The sequence below is a fragment of the Agelaius tricolor genome, unplaced genomic scaffold (assembly GCF_023055355.1).
Source record: "Agelaius tricolor isolate 1412-34295 unplaced genomic scaffold, bAgeTri1.0.p SCAF_8, whole genome shotgun sequence".
NCBI lineage: Eukaryota > Metazoa > Chordata > Aves > Passeriformes > Icteridae > Agelaius > Agelaius tricolor.
In genome coordinates this window covers 27,753,272-27,772,215 of record NW_027269268.1, presented here as the reverse complement: position 1 = coordinate 27,772,215, position 18,944 = coordinate 27,753,272, and the positions used below count along the sequence as shown (strand labels likewise).

General features: G+C 39.7%; 1 protein-coding gene across 3 annotated transcripts in view; it reads right to left on the bottom strand.

The window, feature by feature from the left end:
• The window catches only part of GALNT7 (polypeptide N-acetylgalactosaminyltransferase 7), a 70,872-nt gene that overhangs the window by 15,925 nt on the left and 36,003 nt on the right, over window positions 1-18,944 (bottom strand). For 2 of the 3 annotated variants that reach the window (XM_071432074.1, XM_071432076.1), the window contains exons 3-6: window positions 9,059-9,225; window positions 2,718-2,848; window positions 2,402-2,481; window positions 418-600 (exon numbers count right to left, since the gene is read on the bottom strand). In XM_071432074.1, the coding sequence (XP_071288175.1) occupies window positions 418-600; window positions 2,402-2,481; window positions 2,718-2,848; window positions 9,059-9,225 (561 nt within the window). Of the gene's footprint in view, window positions 1-84; window positions 268-417; window positions 601-2,401; window positions 2,482-2,717; window positions 2,849-9,058; window positions 9,226-18,944 lie in introns of all 3 variants that reach the window. The other variant, XM_071432075.1, reaches the window with a different exon arrangement.

Sequence of the window (18,944 nt, the reverse complement as noted above, 5' to 3'; positions counted from 1 at the left end):
GGCTAGAAGTACATGCAAGTTTTAGTGGATCAATATTGACTTCAGAAACAAAAAAAAGAAACGGGTAAGTGATTTAGTGATTACCGATACGGTTCAGTTTTTGTCTTTCTGCTTTCCTTCTCTCTCTTGGTCAAGGGAACCCTCTTCCATAGCATACTCCAATCCCACGCTCCTCTAGCAAACCCATCTTCGTCACCACCCCCTTGTGGCACAATCTTAAAAGAGTTGCCATCTATGACATCTATGAGCGGCACCGTGCATGTGGTTCTGCGGGCGGGTGGCCGGGCGCGGTTACGGGCAGGGCGCGGGGCACGCGTGCGCCCGCCGAGGTTCGTGGGGAGACAGGGGGGAGGGAAAAAGGACAGGGTTTAGACAATCATTCCTTAGGATTCACAGTAGGTAAACAGCTCTCTTTACCGATAAGGCTCAGTTTTATGTTTTCGTTTGGACTTTTCCTTGTGGCTTAACGGAATTCGTTTCCATAGCAAACTCCAGTCCCAGGCCCCTCTGGCAAAACCATCTTCATCCCCACCTTGTTGTGGCTCAATGGAATAATCATTCCCATCTATGTAATCTATTAGAGGTACAGTACATGTAGTTCTGAAACATTTATAGAAGGGAAAGAAAGAGCAAAATACAATTTCAGAAGAGTCATCTGTCTAATCTGAAATGTACACCATTAATTAAGTTCATAGAGCACTGTATATAAAAAGTCACTTGTAAACACACTATTAAAAAAATGAACCCTCAATAGAAGAAAAAAGAGATGGTCTTTTCTTTACGTTGTTTTAAGATGTTCTAAAACCAGAAAAGTTATGTTTGAGATGCTAATATATCAATTGTTTTATCAGTACATTTTTCTTATGTGGAATTCTTGATACCAGTCTTCTAATAAAGCACTGCTGGAGTAAACAGAGGAGCCCTCATGAGGCCAGGGTTCTCACAGTACAGTTATTTCCTGTAATTTCTATTCATATCAGATCTTAGCTGTCAACAAGTAAGATAAACACATAGCTTTTACTAGTGTTAACACAGATTTTCCTTATACTGTCCTATTCAAATGCCCTGAAAAAACCCACCAAACTCTAAGGATAAAAAAACATTACTAGTGCTCTCCTAGAAGCAGTTTTCAGTAGAATTCTTCCTGTTTGATTTGTAATACTCTCCTCATTGTGATCTATCACACACAATATTCACCAAGGAAAAGACATTATCTTGTTTTTCTCCCCACATTTTCCAAATGAGTTTCCCAGCGACCCAGGCTGGAGCACTCCCAGCTTTTTAAATGAAGCTCCAGGAGATAGAAAAGGCAGGGGGGAAGACACATGCTAACACCTTGCTGTTCTTTGAGGCAGAAGCAGCAGCAGGCTGCACCCTGGATACCAGGGCATGGAAGGAGGCTGCCAAGCACTGTCTGCTGGCACTGTGTGTCTCAGCACCTCTGGTCATCATCCTGCAGCCTTCCCCTCTGTGGGCAGTGCTGGAGGATGCCTCTAAAACCCCCTCTTCTCACCAGTCTTTCTTGTGTGAAACAGCAATACACACTCAATGGGAGCACAAAGGCATTTCCATCTTCTCCCTAGTCTTGGTTTAGTTACAGCCTTTAAAACACACAAACCCAAATTCTTCAAGAGAGTTCTGGTAGCATGGCAGGTTAACAAATAGTTTTTAGGATTAAGGAGCTATTTTATGGGATTAAAGAGTTTAATCCTGTACATGGTTTCCTAAACACACATAGCACTGACCACACAAGCCAAGAGTGCAGTAGCACCCAGCAACAACAACATTTCAACAGCTGGAAGGAAGGAAAGCCCTGGGGATGTCTCTCCTCTGGCACCCCTCACAGACTCCCAGCAAGTGCCTGGGTCAGTGGCACAGACAGCTCAAGCCTGGCCTCACTCTGCTGCAGACAATGCTCCAAAGCACTTCAGAGGAAACAAATACGACCAGACATCAAGACCAAAGATGAGAAAGTCATAAACTCTTGAGATCACAGAGGCTTTAAACTCCCATTAAATCAAAACATTTATTGCTATTTTTTCTCTACCAAAAGCCACAGATTTTTGTTATTTTGTTCAATCATGCTCCTTATTCAGCTAGAACATTTCAAAATCAGTGCCTCGGATCATTGTAAAAGGCAAGAGTTACATATAATCTGCACTAGACAAAATATTCAGTATGTCTATTAAAATAAACTGCCTGGAGATTAATTTCCCTGACTATATTCCTTCCTCATTATGTATCTTTTATGCTGGGAGATAATATAATCATCACATGGAAAATATTGATGTAGCTTGATATAGATATAAAACATATCGACTGCAGTTTGAAAAGTGAAGATTTTTACTGTGACTTCTACTTTCTAAAAGGCCAGAAACTGGAAGTAACAGGAGAACATTACCTGTCCTTAGATATAGGAGCTATAAGTGGTGCATACCAATTAATTCCCACCTCACAATGGGCATCAAGGTAAACCAAAACCTTTGAAAGAAGAAAAAAAAGAAGTAACTTATATTTTTGTGTACAACATTGTTACTTAATTAAGCTTCCTTACATTGAGAAACATTTATATTATAAACAAGAAAATGAAGATTAAATGAGTAAAATGAATCTCTTCTTAAAACAATATCAATAATTTCCACATGTCTATTGGAGCCACCACAACCTTTCCCCCCCAAAAAGAAAAAAAACAGACTTGTGAGTGAACTGGCTCCTACCTGTCCAAGTTTAGCCTTCTGGGCTCCAATGCTTCTAGCTTGGATCAAACCTTCTCTCCTCTCATTTCGAAATACCTTTACAAGGCCATTCCACTGCTTTATGTAGTCATCCAGCCTCTCTTGTAAGTGTGCTATCAGATAACAAAGAAAAAAAAATTGGGGAGGTTTAATAGAAAAGAGTTTTGTTCTCTTAATATAAACCAAAAATATCTACAGACATTTACAAGAACCTTTAATTCAACTACTCACAAACACTAAAACTGAGGAGATCAAGACCACTGACCTCATGGCACAGGTTTGTGTCTGGCACATCTGAAGAAACGGCAGCTGAAGGGGTTGGCCACACCACAGGGAGCTGGGTGGACAACCCACACTCACTTGTACATATCACAGAGTGGCTTTCAGCTTTTCATCTGCATTCCAAGCAGCCAGGGAAGTGTCTACACTTCAGCACACATCTTTCTTCATCAGGTGATGTCACATGTACAGCTGAAGGCACCACTTTTCACTCAAACATTTCCCTTCACTCACTTTCACCCTCACAAAGTTTTCTGTGAGTCTATTAATAATCTGGAAACCTGAGGCAGAGTCTCACCATGTTCAAATTATTGCTCTCCTTCATCTAGACCTGTTCCCTCTTGTGGAGGTTCTAGGATGATCTTCTAATGAGATTAATGAGAATAATTGGAGGGCCAGAAGTGCATCATACTGAGAAGAAAACAAATCTTTAGCTAAAGGGACTTCCATCAGTAAAAGGATGAGTAACCACACAAGAATCAAGATGAGCTATGCTTAAATGGTTTCAGATTTGTATTTGCAGATTTGTATTTGTCTGGGCCAAACTTCTCTGGAAACCACATTCCTGCCACACTGTTTGAGAAAAGGATCCTAGTGTTGCTTAGCATTTTTGCCCAGATGATTCTGCTGAGAAAATTCATGAAGGCAGAAAGGCTGGTAATCAGGTGCCTGCTGTTTGTGGCTGTGCTGATTTAGCTGCTGTGTTTGTTAAAAATCTATTTTTGTACTCAAAGGCTCAAAAGAATTGTCTACAGCTTCAGTTTCTCTCAGCTGGGAACCAAAATAAGTCACCTAATCTACAGCTGAGGCACCCATGCCCTGGTTTGTTTTGCACCAGCTCCGAGGGGCTGATTGCCACTATTCCTGTGCTTGGTGCCTGGGAGTGGCTGCCTGGAACAGAGGCTAGGCAGGACTTAGAGAACAAAGTGGGTATTTATTAAAGGCCTTCAATACAGACACCTTGGGCAGTCCAAGCCTCCAAGAGAGGCTACACCCAAGGGGGATGATGGCCATGAGTTTTTCAGACAGATACAAGTTTGGTCCGTTTACAGATCAGGGGTTAATCCTCCAATCACAGCTTCAGGTGATGAAGTCATATTCCCCCAGTTTGCTCTCCCCAGTTCACTTCTGTTTATACTTTTTGGGGCCTGAGGCTGTAAGGCACCCTTGAATCTCAGGCCCAGAGGGATTGTTTTGTCTGACCAAAAATGAAGACAATTAACTAACACTTCAAATGGAGTTTAGAGTTATGCACTAATGCAGTACAGGATTTGAAAAATATAAAGGCTAAAATCCTAAGGCATAGTGCTGATCCAACAGAATGGGGGGGACATGTAGAGGAGGATGTCCCTTTCAGCAGCAACATTCCATCAGGTTACTTCAGCAGAAACACTTCCTGCAACCTGAATGAAAATGATGAAGTCTAGAGACTTCCACAACTTATGTTTCAGTAGGTTTTGTACTCTTGTCAGCAGTATTTAAAAAATAGTTTCAAAAAAAGCTACACGTAGTTGAAAAGGAAATGGTGTTTCTTGGAAATGAAGTTTCCAATATAGAAAATTCAGCAATTCTACCAAAGAACAAAGAAATCACTATCTTTTGATACTCTTATTATCCTTCCTCTCCACCTTTATAAAAGAAAAAGTTTTCTCAACCAAGTTTAATGTATTCTCCTTTCCCACACAATTTAAAAATTTCTTTTGCAAATCCTTGTGCATTAGGAAAACTTCAAGGTTACACAAATGTCAAACTAGAGAAAGAACAATTTTATCACATATGCTGTACAGAAGAACATGCCATGTAATAAATAAAGAATATATTATTTGATAGCTGTGATATAAATTTTTATAGGATAAAATCAACAGAGTTTTGAGGTCATCCTGAAGTGGTAGTAAGAGAATCTTTATACCACACCATTATTTATGCTGCAAATTCCAAGTATGTGTTACAGAAGGACTGTCAGGAATGTTTTAAAGATTTAAAACCTGAAGTTATTTCCAGCGCTCCTGCCTATGAAGCCAAATGTTTTACTTATCAAACGTTCAACTATGTAAGGCTCACAGGGAGCTGTAAAAACCTGTCATATTGATTGTGTAAAGCTTTTCTACAGTACAAGTCTCAGGACTTTGCAGTGCATTATCTGAAACCATGCCAGGGTTAGCAGCAAGTGCTGTTTCCCACAGGAAAGCTGAAATTTTCTTCCTTCCCATACTACAAAGCCTGCATGACAGTAGTGTAAAAAATCCCGATACTTTTACAGTCAAAAATATTGTTTGGCCAGCATTAAATTCTGTTCACCTAGAGTGTGTATTTATGACATCTGTCAGCAGCCTTACAGCAATCTGGTTTTTGTTCAAAAATGTATATTTTACCTTTCAAAATATTATAATCAGCAATCTGGCCTTCCCCTGTTTGAGTTCCTCTCTCATGTCTAAGTGCATGATTAAAGCATGAATCAGTGTCTTTTAAAAACACATGGTTTCTCCAAAGGATCTTAGGCACTGCAGATTACAAAGAGATAGGAGGAGGAGGAGGAGGAGGAAAGCAGGTTTTTTCTCCCTCAACTCATGGACAGCAGTCTGAGAACTAGAAAAAGGGTATCAGAGGTGCTCCCTAGAGCAGCTGCCTCCTGCCTGTGAGTACCCTGGGCTGTAATACAGCTGAGGTGGGGTCTCAGCTCCAACACAAGCACTGATTACTGCTTCAGTTTCCCCATGGCAAGCACCACTCCAGAGGTTAACAAAAATACTGCTGCCTGCCCATGCTCATTACTTCCCCTTTGGTTATCTCCTGGGATGCTGCATCAGGTGGAAACACAGGGAATAATAAAGAACATATAAGTGAACACAAAAGCTAGACAAAGCCTTTAAATGCTACTAGGAGCACTGGTATTTTTTACCTCACAGCCACCCTTTACAGGTGCATGGACTACAAAGGCAGTTCCAGATGAGATATTGGCCTCTGTGCTTCAGAAAACAAGCAAGCTGGGGCCAAAATACATAAGTGCTGGAGACCCATACACACAACTGTAATTGTAGGAAGCTTTAGAAAATATAGTTTTATGAATTCTCATTGCCCTTCCAGAACAGCTGTTTCCTTCATACAGCTGGCATTCACAGAAGAATAAACTGCTTCTATTGAGAATAGAAGAAAAACGGGAAAAAAGTCCCAAAACCTCATGTGTAACTGCCTGGCCTCATTGACACTGTGGTAGAAATTGCTGCAACATATCTTGGACTCTAACATGAATTAATACAGAGGTCTCCATAGAAAATGGAGATAGAATCATTCAATTAGCTTGGCAATCTTCTTGTTACTGTTCTCTTTGTGCTCTGACAAAGAAAAAAAACACCAGAGTAGAAATCAGCACATATCTCTGCACAGTTCTCCACAGTCAAACCCTGCTGTTTGCAGGAGAGATAAAGGAAAGAGTGTCATTCAGCAAAAGTACTGCTCCCAACTGACTTTATACTAAGAATTATAATGAAAAGGCCATTTTCCAAGCATTGCAACTGTTCCTCCCTGTAAGACACAACATATATAAGCTTCTATGCAGCTGTAACTCCCTTCTGATGAAACAGGATTTCTCGTAAGGAAGGACAGGCAGGGGTTTTTAGGAGCCAGCCTTTAGAAGTGTTTGCAACTGCTGTACCCCATTTTAATTTCATGTCACTTGAGAGGGTGGCAGCTAAGAAATAAGGACAGCCACTCTTACATGAGCAAACATCCAGCCAGCCCAGCATGTGTGGCTCCAAGAGCAGAAGGTGGTCTGCTGGGTGGAAAGGCAGACATGAAGTGCAGCCTGAAAGCAGGTGGGGAAGAAGAAAATCCTGTATCTGTGCTGTCAGCATGACTTTTCTTCTGGCTGAAAAAGCAAAAAGCTACCAGAAGCTCTGCTGTGATTAAGAGTGTTTGTATTTTGCAGCTCTCCTAACAACTGGAGAACTCTTCAGGCAGCTTGGCACGCTTTGCAGCCCATACTAGCTCATCCTTCTCTCTAAGGAGAAAGAAGTAGAGCAAGATTCTGCTCTCTTGGCCATTTTTCATCTAGAACATAAACTGAATTAATGAAATTAAGTTAATTATATTTACCAAGTAATAGCCTAAAGCAATTTGAAGAATTATTATGGTGAACTAGTGCAATTGCAGTGAGGTGTTCAGAGTAATTCCAGTCCATGCTTGTCTTACCAGCCACCCATACCTGAGAAAACTGCACCTTGAGCTTTCTTTATTGAATTTTCTGATTTAAGAAAGTTATCTGGGAAATTGAAGTGTGAGAAATATAGAGTCAAGGGTCTGCTGGATCTTAGGTGCAGGCTAGCTGTGTCTGCTAACCATTCATTTATAAACAAAGCAAAAATGTTCTGTACTAGGAAAAAAAATCTTTAAAAATACTGCTTTTGTTTAACAAATGTCATATATTGGAAAAATAGTACAAGTTCTACACCAGACAAACATATTCCATGAACTACATATACTCTGGGACAGAGTCAGCTACAAGTCATGTGAAACCCAAACATTGAGACCTATCATTAGTAAAAAATCTGGTAAGTATTCTAGACACAACCAGTGTCACAGTTACTTTATACAGCTAAGTCAATCCTTGAACAACTCTGAAGGAAAGCTATGATCCTAGCTGAAAAGCTAAAACACAGCATATGTCTGCTGACTGAATTATTAAAATCATATCCCTTAGGAGAGAAAATATTTTTGGTTTATAGCATGTGTGTATATCTAAGCCAAATTCTCAACAGCTGTTAAAGGATACAGAAGACTATAATTTAGCACTCAGCATCTTTATTTGACTAAGTCAAATGTAGTCAAGTTTATAATACAGGTAACTTGCCCTCTCCTGTGAAAACAAACAAAATGATACCTACCTACCTACAGGTATGATGCAAAAAATAACACACAATAACTATTTTTAATAGTGGCTTATACTCAAAAAAGACTACCTCAGCTATGTGATGAGATAATTTTTAAAATTTGTAGTGAATACACCCATAGAAAACAGCTCTGGAACTGGAAGAAGCCCAGATCATTTAATAAAAAGGAGAGTTTCAGAACAGTCATCTGTTTGTTATGCCACTACACAATCCATGTGAAAACAAAGATGAGAGTATCCTGTGCCCCTGACCAAACTTGCCTTTGCTCACAGCCATCACCAACATTGTCTGGAAGAGATTGTTATCCCACACAGTAAAAACCATATTTTTATTTATGTGTCTCCTCTTTTTCTCTGTCAATATCTCTTCAAGAACCATGCTGCAACAAAATCTTAGCTGCTCAGAAAGAGCAGCTTTGATGCACTATTTTGAAATTTGTTTAAAGTTGAAAACAGTCTGTTTTCCCCTGTCTCAATCAGTTTCTATCTCTAGAAGACCACTTTCAGTTCCTCTTTGTATTCGACCTTGTATTGCATTAATGTTGACAATACCACCATGAAATAAAAAAAACAAAACAGTGTATGCTTACATTTACAAGACAAGTACATGCATCCTGACAATAAACCAAGATCAGAATGTAAATTACAAAGAAAGAAGAAAATCTCTGGACTTATGTTGGCAGGACTCAAAGAAAGGCAGAAATTAAAACATATTCAAATTCTTAAAAGCTTTCTTCCCTCAATAAGAAACAATAAGCAGCTTAATCTGATATTTAATTAAAAAAGGATGTTAGAAATGAAAAAGATATTGAAAATTAATCTGGATAATTTGATAGCCTAGGTAGATTTTTATCATAGTTAAAAAAAGAGACATCTGTATTACCTTACACAATAAAGGAAGCCTGTTAGGAGTAACCCCTTTGATACTCTTCAAACTACTTGTTTTCACAAGAGCTAAGAGAGATACTAGCTATCCCAGCTTTCTTCTGCATAGTACCCAAAACTGTGGTAGAGAACTCAAAGGACTGTGAAGAAGCAATCTTTTCTCCCATTAGTCAACTCAAACCATGGCAGGTAATAAATCAGAAGAAAACTATTTCAGGAAAATAAAAAAAAAAATTCCCTTTCTACAAGGAGTGTGTCAATATTCCAAATGTACCTTTGTTGCTAAAATCATCAATCAAAACAATTTCTGCCAAGTATTTTCTTGGTGTTCTCTTGATGACACTGTGGACTGTCCTCATGAGCGTGGACCACCCTTCGTTGTGGAAGACGATGACAACGCTGGAGGTGAGCAGGTTGTCATCATAATGCCAGTATTTGCATCTGCAAAAAGAGTTGATTTTATTAGTTTTCACACTGTCTTTTACACAACTGCTTAACAGCATCCTTGTGCAAATGAAATCTTCACTGACAGCTATCCTTCAGAATTAAGAGAGACAGGATATAAAAGGTAATACAGGTTAAGTGCATCACAGATACAGAAACAGATAAAAAGAGAAAGAAAAGCAGACTGTCAAATAAAAAGAAAAGCAGACTGGTCCATTTTCAGTGGGCTCCTTCCTTGAAAGATATAACACATGGAGAAAAAATGTAAGAAAAGAGAGGGATTAAAAAAACCAAACAAAAATAGTGCAGACAACTCAGGTCTTTTTTCCTGAGGGGTTAGAGATGATCTAGAAACAAGCAATGTGAGTACTTCCAATACCTTCCACACTTTCCAATACTTCTAAATTACATTTATCAACAATGGATTTAATTTGCAATTGTCCATTTCCCCAACTGCACCCCTAAGTGAGACTATTCACTCCCTACAACCAGTCCAAGTATTTCCTTAACTGGAAGTTTCCCTACCTGATCACTAGCCCCTTTTCCAACTATAATAATATAGTTCCTATCACCAAACATAGAGACATGGCACTTTTGATTTCAATGGGAAAAATCCTTCCTTTTTTCATCTTTCAGCAAATGAAGTCTCAACTAGAGATATCCTGACTTTTCAAGGACAGCTGTCATGTATTAAGAAATTATAAGTGACAAATAAAAACTTCTAAACGTACAGATGCACAAACTTCCCTAGTTATAGTTGTCTTTACACAATAAAAAGCTTAAGTGCACAGAAACATTGCTAGTTTTGAAAAGAATTACCTTACTCATCAGAGATTACTGGAGTTTCTAAAACTACATTCAGTTAAACATGGAAAGAATTCACATAACAGATCCATGGGTATCTAAAGAGTTTCTCTAGTGAAGGATGCATTTCACTTCTCAATGAATCAATATGCATTTATCACCTCACAGAAAAGAAAAGACATTGCTAGAAGTATACCATTAATTTTGTTCCTGTGGGAGAAGAAAATTATAGAATCAAAACAGACTATAACAAAATTTTATCTAACGAGGCATTTCATTTCTTAGGTGTGCATTAAGCAACCTCTGAAACAGCACTATCTTTAAAAATACAAATTACTGACTAAAATCCTTCAGCTCAATAGTTTTTATGCCTGAAGTAGCTGCAGCTAATCATAGTTACCAACATGATTATATTGGTATTGGTATACCAATAAAGAATGCTAGACTGGCTGTTTAAAAGGTTCAGGCCATGGATGCCTTCCTTCCACAGATCCCTCTCAAAGATTGCAGCTGATTACAGGTTGCAGTACTAACACTTGTAGCACAAGCATTTAAGCTGTCAACAACTTACTTAGCATCTGCAGAGATAAATTGGATACCCTCCCTAGGTGTGTTAAGTAGGCTGTGTAAAAGGAAAATTTAATATGTTTCATAACAGATTTATAACAACAGTGTTGCTTCACACGTATATTCTCAGTATTAATTTTGGTGATATGGTTACGTTAAAAGGTGGAAAACAGGGTTTTACACTTTCAAAAAAACCAGCATAGCAGCTGAATGCCATTCAAGAGCTCCATGTAAAAGGTAGCAGAATTGCACTTTTGTCTCAAAGGAGAAGGCAGGAGCTGAGGCAGCTTGCACTGTGCTCCTGACCTGCACCTGCTGCAGTTTAGCTAGGAAACTTTTTTGCTTATCTCTGAATAAAAAGAGAGGGACAGCTACAATGTTTCATTTTGCCTTCAAGGACAAAAACAAAACCTTGAAAAAGAATTCAAATCTTTTGGTTGTTTATTTCTTCCACTTCCACAAAAATTTAATATAGTCTTGAAACATAAACCCAAAGGTCTAGACAGGCTTTTTGCTACACAGCCAACTTAAATCTCCTCAAATTGGGTGTTGCTAAATGTGCCCTTTACAAGCAGTGAAGCACTACATTTATATCTCTGGTAAGATCATGCTTCCAGCTTTTTCCAGACACTTTATTTCACTTATTAGACAGCCCACAGACCGACTCTGTGGGCTGTCTAATAAGCCCATAAACTCTGACAGACTGCAGTAATTCCTGTGCACAATCTTCTTCCTCATCTGGAATTGAGAATTAGAGGTTTGAAATAAAGTGGTTGTTTTAGATATGTGCAATTAATAAATGTTTTAATCTCTGTGGCTGTTTTTTTCAAGAAATGTTAATGTTGCTGAGGTATTTGAGTGACAAAAGCCAATGGCCTAATTTCCTTCAGATCTTCAGGGAAGGAAGCAGGCAAAGCTTTCCTCAGTGGAGCCTTTCCTCAGTGGAGCAGCACTGACATCCAGTGGCTGGCACACCACATACCAAGAAACCATAAATGCACTTTCCTTCTGTTTGAAGCTGGATTTTACAGTACAGGTTTCCCTGTAGATTTTAGGCACCAAAAAAGGAAAACAATATTCCTGAATTTTCAGGAACGCTCTTCATTTTTAAAAGAGAGAGTAAAATAGATATGAATGTTTAGGCAAAAGCTTCAAGCTGTTGAAAACTGGCACAAGCAGATTCAAAGTACAGAAGGGTCTGTGACAAAGAGGATTTAAATGTTTCAGCCTCCAGCTTCATCCCCTGGGTGCTTCATCCCCTGCCCACACACTAGCACAGTGCTCCTTTAGGTATAGCTTGAAGGCCAGCTGTGGCAACACACTGGGAACCAAATTAGTGAAAAAAAAATCACTTAAAAAAAGTATTTTGAATTTTTATTGATGGAGCTGAGAGGATGGCACATTGCAGCAGACATGCAGGAATGACAAGGCAGCATCCTTAAGCCAGGCTTGCCTCTAGACACTTCACATCACCTTTCCTGAGCACTGTCAAGAGTTTGTGCATGGGGAAAGAGGAACAAGCACGCACAGATATACAAAGGGCTTCCCTGGGCAGTGCTGCAGGGAAGAGCTGCTCTGTTTGTGTGCCCTTTCCTTGGGGAACTCATGGGTGAAAGGAAACAACACCTTCAGAGCAGTCCATGAATAAAAAGTTTCCATTCTGCAATCAGCGCTTGCAGTGCTGGGGAAAAACAGGACTGACTCACCAGTGAAGCAAGATGAAACCCTTCAGAAGGCACAGCTGTGATCTAATTGAGACACGGTGAGTAATGTTTTTTCTGTCTATTAGCCTGCATACTTAGGATGTGAATTAGTTCTATTCCCTCTCCACACCCCTGGAGGGAACAGCTCTGCTGGAGCCTGTGCCACACCAAGATCCCTCATCCCTCAGTCACAAACTGCACCAGCCAGGGCAGAGAGGAGTGCTTTCACAGGAGATGCTCTGTGCAAGAAGCTGAGCATCTGGGCTGGAGTGCTCCTTGGCTTGAGGAACTTCTGCTCTTACAGCTTTGTACTCCATTCCCTGGCTTGCTCTCAGGATGTCCTGGGGCCCCACAGTCGTGACTGTGGGTACATGGTCCAAGGCTGGCATGGCCATACAGGCTCCCTGTTAGCTACCACTGAAGATGCAGATATAGACTCAAATTGGCTCAGGCTTAAAAAAAGCCAGAAGTGGAGTCTGCTTTTCCTGGAAGAGTAATCGAACCACCCACAAAAATGCAGCAGCTGAAAAAGGAGAGCACCTCGAGAGCCATTTAAGGGTGAGCCCAATCAGATAGACACTTAGAGGGGAATTTAAGATCTTGAGCCAACAGAAGAGTTTCTCCTGCCATGCTGAACTCCTGACTGTGCCAGTATATCAACACCTAAGCTTCAGAAGTAAGAGTATCATGACTGTGTATCATGACTCTCCATCCTGATACTATTTTCTTCCTGTCAGCTCTCTAACTTGCACCTGCAGGTACCAAGGACTCATCAGTACCCTCTGGATTTTAAAGCACTGTACTTGTGTGCTAAGAGAAAAACATACCAGCACAGATTCCTCCAAGAGGGCAGGCAGCTGCCATCACATTCCTGAAATCACTCCAGTAGCCAAAGAAGCTCCTGAGAAGCTAATCAGCTGCTGCAAGATGAAGGACCTGAATCAGTACAAGCTGAAGGTCTCAATTTTTTATTTATCCTGAAATTGTAACCAACATAAAAAATTGAATTTGTCTTCTCCATTAATATAGAACTGTTCACAATTTAAAATTGTATTTTAAATTTTATTTCATGTTTCAAGTAAATTCATAGTTATATTATCCCCTATTATAATTGCTTTATAGAACATGCATTTTTCTCAACTCTTTGAAAGAGTCCAGCAGAAGCAAATCCCAAAAATAAGTTAGGAGATCTGCTTTCATTTTCAGTTTCCTTTTCTAGTAAGTCCCATTCTTATCTTACAAGGAGACAGGCATCCAGCTGACAGCGTGATGTTTACATACTTTTAATACTGAATTCAGGGCTCCTTGCTATTTTAAATCACCAATTTATTATGACTACTGCAGTGAACTGAATCTAACCCCTAGGAAGATGGATGGGAATTTTTTTCACAAAACACCCTCAACTGTTTGCTCATCTGTATGGTTGACATCCCCAAGGTCATAGCTGAGACTGGCTGCTTAACACCTGCAAGTCAGAGGGATCATTGCCTAAGTCTAGAGTAGACAGGACAGACAGAAACAGATCACAGAACTTCTTTGTTAGGATACAACAAAGTAAATCTAACGCTAATAGTGGATTTGCTACCTATGAAGCCTTGTGGGGCATTTTTGTGCATCAGCAACATCAAAATGAGATTATAGCAGTGGACTTACAAAACAGGGCTTCTGGAAGAGAAGTAAACAGACAATGCAAGAAAGACAGATTGATCAGCTGAATAATTTTTTTCCCTTCAGCAGACCGCAGCAAAACCTTTATTACACACTACCAAACAGCTTAAACCTGTACTGAAACAGCATTTTCTATTTTTAGAATAGCTACAAGTTTTGCCCATTTCCATTCCTGAAGTAACTTGTGAGGCTATGTGACTACATTTTATTATTAGTGCCCTTGGATTCAAAAGCTGTATCTACTGTACCTCTGAAAGCATCATGATCCAAATCCAGGACAAGGTTTGCATAGAAACCCAACAGTAGGGGTAACAAGAGAATGAAAGGAATAATACTTGCAATTTTTCTAATCACAAGATTCTTGCCCATACTATCACTTACCCAACATTGAAAAACTGAAGCGATAACAACACAGTGCAGGAAAGTTGGGGTACCTAGGTGGCTAAAATAAAATCTTTTCCTTAGGGAAGGGGAAACTCCCAGAGAAGGAGATGGAGCAAAAGCCCACTGCTTTCCTGTTTTGGTTTAAAGAGAAGACGACCTCACAGCTCTTGAGGCCTTCTGAAGTCTGGTGACACACTGTGGGTATCACAGGGAGGCTGTGCCTAATTTTGGATTTATCAAAGTTTTACAGGCTTTACCCAATGTAATAAACAGCTAGAATGGAACTTGAGGCAGTGAGCTCAGTCTCATAGAAATGCTGCATTTCCACCATGCCTTGCTCATCAGATATTGAACCTTGAAGTTCCTACCCATGCTCATCTGGACTGCATTATAACTTGTATCATACATATTTATTTCAATGCTCTAGCACAGTACAGTCTGGTTAACAGGAACAAGACAGAGCATAAGAAGTGCATTTCATTTTTCAGTTTCACATTCAGGTTACAACTCACTTGACAAAATGAATCCTCCATGTGCCCCAGAATTCCTCCAGGTTGGCACCTGGAGGGTTACACAAACAGCTGCAGGAAATCGCTCTCACTCTCCTCTGCCCTTCCACCGAAGTCAAGGTTTAACTCAGAATTTAAATATGCTCCAGGTGCTGTGCTATATATATGTTTTTGTTGAGTAAGAGGTCATGTTCAGAGCTTGGTCATCTCATTTCAGATGCACACACAGAGAGGTAAGCAAATCCAGCTACAGATAACACACCTGGTGCCTCTGTCAACCTCTTTGTACTCTTTGGGTGAATTATTTCTCCCTCTAAACTTAACATTTCAAGAGCTAGCAGCCAACACTAAAGAGACAAAGGAGCCATTTTCTCTGTAGTTTTCATTACTGGGACCTGAAATGTTAACAGAAAATGCCAGGTTTTGCTTTAAGGCGAATGCCTGGAATTTAAATCTTTCCTGACCACATGAGATGCTCTCACAATACATGCCTAATTACAATTTAAACACCATTTTTTTCCTCCCTCCAGGAGTCCTGCCAGCAGTAAGGCAGCTGATAATCTGCAGTGGAAAGCTAGCCTTCCTGATTTAGTGTGACCACTATAATTCACCTGATTCTTGACTCCAGCTCTCACTGAGGTGCACAAAAATTTATGTGCACATTATAGAACTAGTTTTCTTTGTTACAGAACAGTTCAAGTGTATTATGTGGCATTGGAATAAAAGATTTTTCCCAGGGTACCATGTGAAATTAAACCAAGTCCCTAATGTTTCGTTTCCAATGATATAGATACCAAAAGTAATTACTGAAATCCTTTTTCTTGTAACAGTATCAAATATGTCATTTGCAAAGTGCTATAATTAAGGAACTAATCACATTCCTGAAGAAAGCAGGCTCCACTCCAGAGCCTTTGTATTCAATCTTCTTAGCTACAACAAGACTGACTGGACAAGTAACTCCTTACTGTAGGAGAACATATTAAATTCATGTTATTATTCATGTTATTTGCCCAGAGTAATAAGACTGTCCATTTCTAATGAGGAGCTAAGACTCATCTGCCTTACTTCATTACAAGTAATCAGTTAAAGCTAAAGATTTTGGTGGTTTTTTTTGTTTGTTTGTTTGTTTTTTTTTACTCCAGTCTAACACTAACAATTCAATATTTGGACCATAAAAAGGGTCCAAGTTGGCACTATCAAACTATGATAGAAAAAATACCTTTACTAACAGCTCTGCCTTGCTATCACACAGCTCTGCATGTATGTATTCTTACTAAAGTTATAAGTCTATTTTTGGCAAGAATTTCCTCTTTTTTATGTTAAAAATAATTGAAAAATAAAACAGACACCCTTCAAAACTACATGTGTGATTTTAAAAAACAAGCCAATTCTCATTCCCTTTTGCTTTATAAAATGAGATGCAAAAACAGTTGTCCAAAAATACCTTTCTGTATGCACACAACATTGTACTTGAGCAACAAAGAGTTACCTTTTCAGATTTTTCAACAAAAGCTCATTGCCAGTTGTTCTGTTTGAAGTCAAAGGTGACCTGTGGCAACAGATCCAATTACTCAAGTACAAATTTGTATGGCCCAGGGGCTATGCCCTGTAACAGCAACAATGTCCTTATAAAGGAAAACTCAAACTGGATAATCCACTGAAGGAAAAAACACTTAAAAATATTTATTCTGCCACAATCATACTGACAGATGTGTGTGGGTGATGCAGCTGAAATTCTAGCTCACTCTGATGAGTAGACAGCAGCTATTTATTGTCATACTGAAAAAAAAAAAACTAGAAGAAGATTATTTTGTCTCATGCCATAAACATTAATGTTTCCTCTCCCAGTCAAACTATTCCAGATAAAATTCCTTCAGCACTTGTCAAAAGAAGCTGTCAAAAAAATTCTAGCTTAAATAAAGTCATAAGACTAAAACCTTCTGGGTCAGTAAGAATACTTTGTAAGCAAGTCTTCCAAGGACTGGATAACAACAGCATATCAAGTCTGAGCAAAGCATGTTGAGCTCTAATCCTTTCTTTCAGCCTGCACAGTTAATTACCCTGGCATGAAATCTGATCAGCACTACAAACATCCCTGGCTTAAGGGCTCTACAGTAGTGCAAGTTTGTTAATAGGAGAAATAGGGAGTTTCACAGTGCATCACTTAAAATATAGTGTAAGAAAATGCCTCTTGACTTCAAAAGTGCAATAAGCATGTCTCCAACCCACCAAAATACACGAATGGAAATGGCAGGTGTGGACTGGAGTGTTCTACTGTGAAAGTGGACTTCAAAAAGGAAAACCTACATTGATTCTTAGTGCTTTTGAGCTAGAAGTACAAAACGAGGATACTGCAACTAATGCATCCTAGATAAGTATTTTTTAGAAATACTGAATACAGATTCCTTGGAACATCTTGCACTGCTTTGGTCTTGTGTAACCAGGTGCAGCTCCTGTGAGCCATACACTTAAACAGCCTCTTCTCAGAGCTCTGCATCTGTGGTCATCAGTGGCTTTGACCATCAGGCAGCTTTCTCTCCCCTTTTGATTCTTCCATGTCTCCTTATATCTGCCATAAGAAGTTAATGATTTTGGCTGCTACAACTTTGTCAAAAAGGGCACAGGAGTGGCATCTTTGAGGATAACCTCCCCAAAACACGGGAGCCATCCATTCCCACATGCAGTAAGTCAAACAGGCATGGCAGAAAACCCTCCTGGCTGCACCAAGAACTCCAGAAGATAGACTAGGGCAGGTAGAGGCATGGACTGGCTACCTAGAAGGAGTACAGAAATATTGCCTGAGCCCATGAAGACAGCATTAAAGGCAAAGCTTTGTAGAGTTGAAATCCATAAGACGGAAAGGGCAATGAGAAGAGCTTGTAGGCTACAGAAAGACTAAAGAAAACAAGAGCTTAACTATAAAAGAGATGAAATTTTGTGTCAAAAGACACATAAAAGACTGAGACACTCAACATCTGATTTCCTTGATTGTTTACTTGCAAGGTTTGCTGTCACCTCCCAAGTCCCTGAGTCTAAGGGGCAGCCTGCAGAAGAGAAAGAATATCCACCACAGAGGTGAGTCAGGGACACTTCCCTGGACATATCACAGCAAGTGGGATACACAGAGCCCAAGTCTATGGGACTGGATGGATGGCACCAGAGGGCATTGAAGAAGTTTGTGATGTCATTGTGAGATCATGCCCTTCCATATTTACCAGGTCCTGGTGCTTGACAGTGGCTCCTGAGGACTGACCAAAACAAATTCTTGCCCACCTTCAAGAAGCAGGATCCAGCAAATGATGACTTGGAATTCATTAGCACCGGGTGAAGTTTTTGGAACTGATTAACTTTAGCTAACTCTAATCCATGAAGGACTGCTTTCTGCCAGAATAAATCAGAGCCAGTTTACTAGAGTCTGGACATGACAGGGATTGTTTAGCATGAGGACAAGGGGAAGCCATCAATAGAACCACACAGAAGTACTGGATGTCCAAGACTCACTCAGCACCTGTGTATGGAAGAATCATGATGTGTATGGAAGAACCAGAGCACCTGACAGGACAGAAGACACAGGCAGGAGACATCTCCGTTTGAAAAGGGGAACTGTAAAGAAGGGAGAGCCAGCATGACTAAAAACTAGATACTGTTAGCAGTAAGACATACATTCTCTAAATGCACAGGATGGTGTACAAACAAGAGAAACAGAAATGAGCATTAACTCAAGCTAAGTGCATGTAAATAAAGAGGTAGAGTAAAAAAACCCAAAAAACCACCAAATCCCCCAAAACCCAAGCTGGAGAAATAGCTTACTGAAGTATGAAAGCTGCTATTGAAATATTTTTTTCAAACACCAGAAGTAGGATGCCTGCCAGAAAGCCTGTTGGGCTGATACATGACCAAAATGAAAAGAGACCACTTCAGAAGCAGGAAATCTAAATAAAGTATTTCCACTGAACTCCCAGCAGTGCCCAATGCCAGATACCCTTAGAATAGAAGAAAATAAAGGGCAAGTACACAGTGACACTTCTTACTAAATAGTCCTACCTTCAGATAATCTGCACGATAGCTTCTACTGGAATTT